Source organism: Juglans regia, chromosome 12 (assembly GCF_001411555.2).
Source record: "Juglans regia cultivar Chandler chromosome 12, Walnut 2.0, whole genome shotgun sequence".
In the NCBI taxonomy this organism is placed as follows: Eukaryota; Viridiplantae; Streptophyta; class Magnoliopsida; order Fagales; family Juglandaceae; genus Juglans; species Juglans regia.
Genome location: NC_049912.1, coordinates 20,812,537 through 20,823,369, shown reverse-complemented (window position 1 = coordinate 20,823,369; position 10,833 = coordinate 20,812,537). Strand labels below are relative to the sequence as shown.

The window sequence follows — 10,833 nt, the reverse complement described above, 5'->3', positions numbered from 1 at the left end:
AACCCTTTGCTGGAAAGTTCTCTAATATTCTCTAATGAGGTCTCTCTCCGATCATCCTTCGATGAGCCTCCTTCTACTTCACCTAATCTCATTGTGTAACCCATGTGCAAAGGCCTAAAGCTTTGAGCTCTGAGCCAAGTTCCATATTGAGGAGTGAAGCTATTTGACCTACTAGACTCCCCATCTAGTTTGCTGCAACTCCCTGCCATATGGTTGATAATACCACAAGAATAACAGAAGTTTGGCAATTTTTCATACCTAAAAGATGTCCAGTATCTCAAGTTGCCTAAGGTTAGAAATCTGCCTCTGGCTAAAGGCTTGGTGATGTCAATGAGTACTTTAATCCGTGCAAACTTCCACCAACTTGAACCACCTCCACCATTCTCCACCTTAAGGACTTGTCCCACTAAGTTTCCAAGCCTTTCCCCTATGCCATAATTCATACCTGTAAAGAGTAAGTCATGACATTGGATCCACAATGGTTCCTTCATAAACTGCATGTCCTTTGGGGATGCATAATCTCCACAATCAACAAGACATATTAAGAACTTGTCAAAAGTCAATGGGCGCCCATGCATAACCCCCCTTTTATCTACGTAGTCTGTAAATTCTATTAAAAACTTGTTCTTCCCCATGTCAGTAATATCTGCTTTGCCTTCAGTTTGCCAGACTTTGATCAGTGTGTTTCTAAAGGCATTCATGTTTATCTCCTTATTAGCCATGACACAAGCCATGATGCACTTCTTGCTTTTCACTACAGTCCATCTCACATCCTTTCCATCGATCTCTACCTCTTGTTGCTCTTCCTCTACCAACTTGAGTCGCTCACACAAGCTTGATATATCACTATCCATGCCTCCAAAACTCCACATGTACAACCCAAGAGGGATAAAAACCTCACTCTCACACGGTGAGAGAAGGAGTTTTCAAATTTTTCGTAATCACACTCTTTCGTGGTTGATACTCTTTTCTTACATTCATTAGTTGGATTTAAATTAAAGATGTTAAAGAGCTAGCAAGGATTCGTTAGTATGCAACCCAATGGTCAAAGGACGAATTTAAAATGCAAAAATTCCATACTAGGTAATTTTGCGAACGCCTTGCAGACGAATCACAACTTGGCATTCTAGGTCATAAATGAAACGGGGCGTTTCATTTAAGAGAGAAAGTTGCGGGAGAGCATAGCCGTGTGGGCGGGGAACAAAATTTTTTACAAAATAGTGCATTCCTTGTTTTTGTGAAATAGTGTGTTTCAAAATTTGCCTTCATCTCTTCCCTGTTCCTTTTTGTTTGCAAAGTCCTCCACCATCTTCTTGATCCCTAATTCTAACCTATCCTTATCCATTTCCCGTCGCATTCCCCCGTTCCATTCTTCTCCATCTCCTCCCCCATATCGTTTTACATAACTCGTTCTGACCTAATTTTTTTGAAGCTGACTTTCTCTTAGAGACTCGTAGCTACCGCTATTATATTTGGTATTTCACTTGTTATTGTTCTTTGGATGTATCTAGTATTTCATTTTCATCTGGTATTTCACTTGTTATTGGTCTTGGAGAAAATGAACAACCTACTAGTTAAATGTATTGAGCTTTTTGGTTTGTTTTGATGCTAAGGGGTATTACTTGGGTCTAAAATAATTATTTAAGAGATGTGAGATTGTTTCTATTTTAGACATATGAGTCTCAGGACATTGAACACCAAGAAACAAGCCGACGGAGGCAGAGGAACAAGAGAGCACCACCCAGACTGTGTTTGAACAACTGTGATTTGTTGAATCTGACATATTGAACACTAAGAAGCAAAGGCTAACAAAGTCTTCATTCTTCTTCTTCATTGTTTTTCAATTTTTTTTTGGTCAAACAGGCTTTGATGTGGCAGAACGCCACATCAGATTCGTGCACATCTTCGTATGCCAAATTTCTTGTGCATAGCAAGACAATTTAAAATGAGATGATATCTTATATTTGATCTAGCATTGTAGTTTTCTAGATTAACCAAATAAGCTACATATGCTACATTGAGTTGGAATTTTCATCTCAATTGACTTGACACGTATAAAGTGATTTTATAAATTATTTAAAATATAACCAATCAACTTATATAACATGATGATGAAACACATGAGGATGAAAGAATAATATTTCTCTTATAGAAAATAAGTTAATTGTAAATTTAGTAATTAAATATTGCCCAACTTGAAAATGGTCACCTAGGTCTTTTACCGTCGTAATGTTGATATGTGATATCTAAAAATTTGTAATTAACAACTTTTGTTTGTCTCCATCTAAGTTAAGTGTGCGCATGTGTGATTGAGGTTAATACTTGTGTCTCAATAAAGCGGCCATGCAATTTTCCAATTAAACGAGAAATGTTAGCAAGCGCCTATGTGTGAGTTATCTTAAGAAACAAGTTAAAGGCCTCGATAATTATCTAAAATGGACATATGGGGTCAAATGACTCCATGACCACTTTCGCGGGTTACAATAAACAAATTCTAACTTTAATATCAACATAACAACAACAACGTAAAACCGTCTCAAGAGAGCAAGAAATCCATTAACAATGACGAAAACAATATATTAAATATGCGCTCTTCACCAACAATAGACAACCACAAGCAATCATTAGTCATACGCTCATGATGGCTTCCAAACTATTACTCCCAAGTGTAGAAGTGAACTAGCCAATTAATTGTATGAAATTGCGAAGATTCAGATTTGAAAAGAGTTTGGATGATTTGTTAAGTGGGAGAAAGATTTTGTATGAAAATAAGGAAACAAACCAAGAAATGTTATATTCACAAAAGATGATATGTTGCTATTGACATGTATGGTTGATTTTTTAGAGTGCCTTGGTTTTGAAAATTTTGGGAAAGGAAATGGACTAAACCAAAGTAATTCAAAGCTCAAGAAAATAAACTAATCGACTTATGACAATCAACTGAAATTTAAACTTCACCTTAATGTAAACAGAGAGTTAAAAGGACAATAAAGTAATTGTAGATTTTATAGAAACAATTTGACAAATACTTGGGTTGCGATTTTAGAACTTCTTTTAACTCCACATGTCACCAAGATTTCTGGGTATTACTCTTGTTTCATTAATCCAGTCAAGGTATTAACAAAGTGCAATCTTAAGACCGTAAACTAAGAGATCATATACCAAGGCTTTAAATGAATTTATCACTAATCATCAACTAATTTTTACTTTATCACTTGGCTGTGAGATACCTCGATTGACTCAAGGTTTTGTTGTGCCTAGTGTCAACAACAGAACAAGAATAAGATCAAGAGCATCCAACAAAAACCCATCCACAGAAACTTGATTTTAGAAATAGTGAAGTATGTAAATCGAGACCTATAGAGATCCAACCAACATAAGGAGCAAAATAAAGTTTTACCGCAACCCAAGCTACAGATTTAGCTTAAGTTTACCATTATCAACATCAAATCTCAACAAATGAAAACCCTAGAAATTCTTAAAAGTTTCGGAAATGTAAGAGTAGAAAAATAAAACCGAATCTTGACACCCCTCCAATTCCAACTCTCTTTCCTATTTATCATCCCCTCCATGGTCATCTTCTCTCTCTTCGTAACTATTGCCTCCACCCTTTGCTACGGACGTCTCCTTCGTGTAATCGTAATGCCCCCTTTTGCCCTTTACCTTCTCTTTTTCTATTTTCTTTCTGTTTCTCGAATGGTCATTTCCTTCTTCTTCTATTAGCAGACGCAGGCCTCAATTCTTTAGTGCTATGTTATGAGTCATGGGAGCCTTATTGCAGGCATGGGCCTTAACCTACCATACGTACAAAGTGAATCAAGCCCTTGTAAGTCTAAGTTAAATAAAACTGGGTCCAAGTCTATTTTTACTATGTAATCAGTTTTTACATGTCAACAGCCCAACTGTTATACATTGTTTAATAAATACTCTTTTTGCAAATAAAACTTATTTAATCAAGTGTAATAAAAGTACTTAAAAAAACATTATTTCTCTTTTATCAGCTCAATTATCATGCATGCACTCATACAAACGAGCTTTCTATAAGCCCATTCTCGAAGGCCCTTCCAAGGGGTTTTACAAGTCTTCTCGAGGTCTTCACGTAAGGAATTTCGTTATATCGCACAACAACGTAAAATCGAGGGTAAGTCCTCATAACTTATTTTTATACAATTTTCGTAGAGTTTCTCTATCATGATTGACTTTTATATTGAAGATTCTCAAGACTTTCTTTTTGGACAAATCGACCTTAAAAATCACAGGGTTCTGTTTGATATAAATGGTGCCACATCAATGAGGTAAAGTGAGTGGGACAAATTAAGGAGCATGGTAACATTATTCAAAACTAAAACATGTTGACTAACATATAAAAAGTGAAAGTGACATAAAATAAGTAGGACTCAACTACTTTAAAGAATGAAGAAGACCTCTATAAAAGAAATTGATCTCTACAAACATTCTCTACACTCTCTTAGGACTCTCCCCATATCTACAAGGACATCATGTGATAATTTCTTTCACCCTCTCCTTAACCTTATTTTGTTTTGAGAAAATATACTTACAACCGTGAATTGTACAACCATCGCGTAATCGTTTTAAAAAAAATTAATAAAATATGAGACCTACATGAAAAAAATTAATTTTTTAATCGTGAACCTTATTTTTTTTCAAAACGATTACGTGATATTTACGTACTTTACGATTGTATATAAAATTACTCTTTTATTTTATTCTATTGAGAGTTACTCGAGTAATGAGAAATTGTATACTCACCAAACATAATGATTTTACAATCAAACGACAAGTAGACATATGCTTTTATGTCAAACTATGTAATCAATTGTGTCTCTCTTTATTTATATTTTATATAATTTATTTATTATTTACTTCATATATGAGCATTCATACTCCATATCAACTTAAGCATCATTGCGAGCCATTCGACCATATTGTTAGATTTGTTAGAAAAGATTTATACAATTATTTATATTTTTAAGTCAGTGTATAATATAATATATATTTATTAAATAATAAAAATTAATTTATAAAAATTCAAATTTTAAAATTTATTATTTAAATTAAATTACCATACGATAAAACATTTTACTAGCGTTCTTTACGGTCGGCCTTGGAAATAATTATTCACGTGTAGGGTTAACTTGAAAGAGAAAAGAAAAATGAAAGGAGACGAAAAAGAAAAACCCTAGGAGGGTTTACGCTGCTTATTAGCAGCTTCCGGAAGCAGCAATGTTTCTTTCTTCGAAAGCCCAAAGTTCCTTAACGAGATGAGACCTCTGGACGAGAAGGAGACGACCTCAGTCTTCGAGAAGCTCTTCAAGTTCACCGGCAACAACCTCAAGAACATCGTCGAGAACCCCTCTCACGAGGGCCCCGACTCCGACCCCGGCGGCTACTGCTTCCGCCTCCACAAGAACAAGGTCTACTACGTCAGCGATTCTCTCGTCAAGCGCGCCACCAACGTCGCTCGCCCCCAACTCGTTTCCCTCGGCACCTGCATCGGAAAGTTCACCCACGGCGGAAGCTTCCACCTTACTGTCCAGTCTTTGAGTATCCTCGCGCCCAACGCCAAGCATAAGGTCTGGCTCAAGCCCACCTCCGAGATGTCGTTTCTGTACGGCAACCACGTTTTGAAAGGTGGGTTGGGGAGGATTACCGAAAATATCGCTCTCGGTGACGGGGTAGTGGTGTTCTCCATGTCGGATGTGCCCCTGGGTTTTGGAATTGCGGCCAAGAGTACCCAGGATTGTAGGAAGTTGGACCCCAATGGGATTGTGGTACTGCACCAGGCGGATATTGGGGAATATTTGAGGATGGAGGATGAGCTTTGAGTTTTTCGGCCAGGATTTGGAGGTTATTTGGTGATTTGGGTGGTTTTGGAGAATGTTGTTTGGGGGATATCTGAGGAATCATGTAAGTCTGTATTATCATATTTTGGTTAATATGGGATTGTGTTATATAAGATTTTGATTATTATGTTGGATGCCTTCAAAATTATCCATCAAAAGAAATTTTGTTGCATTCTATTCAAATTGCCTTTTGGTTTCTGTTATATGCGTGCAATATTGATCATCATTCGGTTTTTTTTCTTGTTATTAGAAGAGCGCATGGTGTGTTGATTGCGTTAAAAATATGTTGTTAACTTGTAGTTGATATTGTGGGAGACTGGATGTCTCTGTTTGTGCTTCGGTAGGTTTGGATAGTAAGATGAAAATTTTTTGTACGAAAGTTTAAAATATTATTTTTTAATATTATTATTGTTTTGGGATTTGAAAAAGTTGAATTGTTTATTATATTTTGTATGAGAATTTGAAAAAGTTGTAATGGTGAGATTAAATGAGTGGAGAAATCTTGTTCTTGTCTTTGCCCCCAAAAGGTGTGTAAACATGACGAAATGTTAACTGTTATGCACATCTTCTTTTCTTTATGCATTCTAAACCAAAGTTTTGTTTCAAACTGTGGATGGATGGGATTAAGGTTTATTAAATTGTTACAAGATCATCTATGATGTACGAGTCCATACAAAGCCTCTAGACTGGAATCATTCCATTCTAATCCAAGGAGATTTGACGTCGTTGAGCGGCTTGAGTACTAAGTGAGAAAAAATAAAACAGCATGAAAGGCTTTCCAATTCAGGAACTGTAACTCATGGCCGGCTCAATGCCAAAGTAGGCCTTGGGCGAAAATTTCAAAAGGACTTTTTTATATTTTTATTATAATAATTAAATATTTTATTTTGTAAGTAATTATTCATACCATGTTAGATGAAAGAATTATATATCAACTTTTTGTATTTGATTCATTTTTCTAATTTTCCGTTAAAAAAACTATCTCAAAATAAATAATTTTCAGAATACTTTATTTTCACGTGTCTTTTATTTGCTTTTAAACTTTGGGCCTTCTTTCTTTATTTCCTTAAAAGAAAATAACAAAATATTTTTTAAGGGGTCTTACTAGGGGTACGTAGGCCTTGGGCTGCCTACCCCATTGAGCCGCCCTTGCTGTAACTGCTTATCAATGGCCACCTGCCTTAGGAAATTTGTGCCTCTTTTTCGCATGTGCACTGTATATATTAGTGGCAACTACTTGATAAGTCATCCAGACATAGTCAAGTTTCTATCATGGTCATTTTGGTAGGGACTGTTGCATGCCTGGAAAAGAAAAGGTGGAGAAAAAAATCTGATGGATGGGTTTCCCATTCACCTGATAAATTATCTCTTGAAGGTGTCCATCGTTGCCCGGTTTTATGCTCTAATTATTATCCGAGCTACATCTGGACTCCACATGCCAATTGATGTAATCTAGACGAACCAGGAAAAGTAAAACAGTACTTTTTCTCAGTCTAATTGTTCAATTTACGTTTTGTTAATCAATTTTTGTATGAAGCATGATATAACTATACATAGACTCTGAATCAGGGCAAAAAGGAACTTAGACCCTGATTCAGACAGAAAAAGGATCTAACTAGACCGATAGAGGTTTAAACTGCCATGTCACTATGGTCAGTGGCCTATCACAAGCTAGGCTCTACTGTTTACCTAGGCTACATGATCCAGCAGGGCCCTACCTTATTCTTTTGATTGACTTAAAATTTTCATGAGGTCTTGTGGGACCAAGGTCTGCATCTTAGTTAAACATGGTCTCATGTGATCTCCACTACAACACTTATTTTGATTAAACAAGTTCAATGATTTCCTGTTTACTACTGCTCATTTTTCTCAGATATGATCCATGTTAAAATGGCATTCACATTCTATGTTAATCTTGTGCTCTCTTGTGGATCATTTACCCTATGCGTCCAAACTAAGCCATCTAGACATGAACGATTCTGGACTTCATTCAAAGTGGTGCCTTTGGACCCTGAGAGAGTAATCCCAATACAGGAACTGCAACTAGTTATCGATGGCCATTCCTATGCCTCTCTCTCTCTCTCTCTTTCTCTCTCAGTATTTTTATAGATGCTTATTACTTGTCATCCAGACATATTCAAGTTTCTATCTTGGCCGTTACGGTTGGGACTTTTACATGTTCATTGTTGCCTTGCTATATGCTCTAATTCTGGGCTACATCTGGACTCCAACATCCCAACCGGTGTAACATATGCCACTTACAAAAGAAAGAAAGGAGGCCCCCGCCCGGGGTGGGGTTTCTCTCCATTACACTGCTGTGAGCCGTGGATGCATGTTCTTAGGACCCTATCTTCTTTAGATTGACTTGAGAAATAATAGAGTGGTTGCCACCAAATAATGTTGCCTTGCTGGACAAATTTTAGCATCTTTTTCAAACAGGTTGCATGTGATATCGACTACAATACTTATTTTGCCTGGACATGAGTTATGATTTCTCCAGTTTCTGCTTCTCATCTATTCGGTTACTGCTGGTGTTTGATTCAATCTCATTGCTCCTAATCTGTGTACAATTATTAGGTGATACTCACTTGTTACCTATAAAAAAAATTAGGTAATACTCACTTGTTCTATTAAACCTTTTATACATCGGAAGTGTTCGTTGTTAATTTTGCATTCTTGTACCTTAATTTTAAAAGCTTTTGCAGTGATTTTATTTTTGTTTACTTCATGTTCTGTATACAAGTTAGTTCTCCTTTTTTTCACGATAATTAAATTTTAATGGGTTGAGTTTTCATGATTTTCTTGTCTTTTTTTTTCTTTTTTTCTTTTTCTTGTTGGGGGTTCCTCTTGTATTCATTCTTCTTGTGTGCTTGGGTTACGCCTTCTATGTTTCTTTTTAATAAATCTTCGATTTCGTATTGAAAAAAAAAAAGATCATTAGGCAAAGAGCCTTCTCATTTTCTGTTAGTAACATGATGACACAAATGAAAGGAAGTATTAAATGTTTCCGACTCCTGACATTTGGCATTCTATTTGGTTGCTGATGCAAACCATTGGAGTGGATCACTGGATTGTGCTTTAGAAGACAACGGAGTTGGAACATGATGTAACACGCTCAGGACAACAGACTGAATGAATGTAGGTGATGATATAATGTGTAAACTGTCATACCCCATATCTTCAAGTCTGCAGTAGGGAGCATGTATAGGGTCTTGTGTGGCAATATATAGTAAGTAAGACAACAGGAGTTATTTCTGCTTCTAATGGGATCCTGGTGTTTATGTTTGAGATAGAGTGTGAATCCTGTTCGCTATAGGATTTCATGCTTCATCACTCTGAAAACAAGAGATATATGGTGCAGGAACACCATAGAAGGGAGTTGGATAGCGGGATGGTCTCTCTCTCTCTTCTTTTTTCTTGTTCTTGTTCTTGTTCTGTTCTTTTTCTTCACAGGATTGAATACACATAGGTGAGTGTTATCCAGTGCTATGAAAACCTATATCAGACTGACTGAAAATGATTCTGATGAATGCTATTGGTATTCAGAGCATTAGTCTTCTTGACATGCATTCACCTGAATTTTGAATTTATGCTGGTGATGGTTTTTAGTCAGAGCACTCTTATCTGTCAGGATTTTTCCCCCAGCCGAGCTGTGGTACTTACCTAATCAACAAATATAGACATAAGAACCATTGATAGGGTATAGAAAACCTATAAAATCCAGAAAATTGACTTGATTGGAATATAGATAATTTTGTTAAGGCTTCTGCTTGGTTAGGCGGGGCTTTATATCTAATCTTAGTTGGCTTGGTGGATAGAAAATTTAGGCTTTATATCTAATCTTAGTTGGCTTGGTGGATAGAAAATTTATTGTTTTAAACTTGAAATGGACGACTAAAACCGTGCGTATTCTTAATAGATTGTAACTATTTTCATTCTAGCAAAGGAACGTACGAATTGGGCCCTTTTCCAGAGTTTTCAATTTTATTGGCCTGGTTTTTATATCTTGCAGCCGAGCTTAAATGTGCTTGATATTGCTTAATAGCTAGGGTTGACATTTTTTATAATGCTATTGGACCCAGATTTTCCATCGGGACGCTAGGTACAAACGGTTTGGCACATCAAATTGTATATCAACACTTACATAATTTTTTTATTTAAAAAAAAAATGAGTACAATAAGATTTTCTAACTCACAAAAATTATTTTTGTCTTCAATTCGTATTGTTTCATTAAACAAATGTCTTAAATTTAACATCCGTGTACAGTTTGGTGCACAAAATCACTTTCATCATAATTTTCTTCTACATCGTACGCAAGTTTTGAGCTGTTGAGTTTCACAGGCATGCATGCGGCGTTAGTCATTCATTTCTCCTCTTAAAAGAAAAATAGAGTTCAAATTCCCATTTCAAAATTATACGAGCGGGAGCAGCAAACACAAGCAGCAACACAAATTTAAATGACTGAAAAATGCGCATCCGAGGAATCGAACCCCGGTCAGTACCGTGGGAGGGTACTATGATACCACTACACTAGATGCGCTAATTTGTTTCCCTCACTTGCTATATATTTGTTAAAAAAAATAAGCTCGAGAATGTGGGAGCCCAATCCTGCAAGCCCAATAATCTTAATTAGGAGCTTCATTCATTTGAGCCTCTTTACAAGCCCAGGCCCATCCATATATATTTTCCACCATCCCACACTTTGACAAAATAACAAATCAATATACACTCTAAATAATAATAATAATAATAATAATAAAGGGTTGTGATGTGTAACCATTCATAAAAATATGAGAGTTAAGATTGATGAAAAATACTAATTCACACGAGTAGTCTTTGGTAATTTAATTAGGTGCATATATAAATATATATATATATATATAAATAAATTATTTAGAGAACTGATACACCAGCCACTACTTAGATGATGATGACAGCTGATTTGTTTTTATCATTTAAGACAAAACG

At 36.0% G+C, this 10,833-nt stretch overlaps 1 protein-coding gene and 1 non-coding gene across 2 annotated transcripts; one reads left to right on the top strand and one right to left on the bottom strand.

The window, feature by feature from the left end:
- Positions 1–5,171: 5,171 nt before the first annotated feature.
- Positions 5,172–6,047, top strand: LOC108994695 (60S ribosome subunit biogenesis protein NIP7 homolog). Its single transcript, XM_018970008.2, has one exon. The coding sequence runs from the start codon at positions 5,283–5,285 to the stop codon at positions 5,844–5,846; it is 564 nt and encodes a 187-aa protein (XP_018825553.1). The 5' UTR covers positions 5,172–5,282; the 3' UTR covers positions 5,847–6,047.
- Positions 6,048–10,334: 4,287 nt separating this feature from the next.
- On the bottom strand, positions 10,335–10,405 carry TRNAG-CCC. Its single transcript has one exon. It is a non-coding gene; the product is annotated as a tRNA-Gly (tRNA).
- Positions 10,406–10,833: the final 428 nt, after the last annotated feature.

Bases quoted from the DNA above. Each gene is read 5' to 3' on its own strand.
- LOC108994695 (XM_018970008.2), top strand. From the start codon at position 5,283: ATGAGACCTCTGGACGAGAAGGAGACGACCTCAGTCTTCGAGAAGCTC.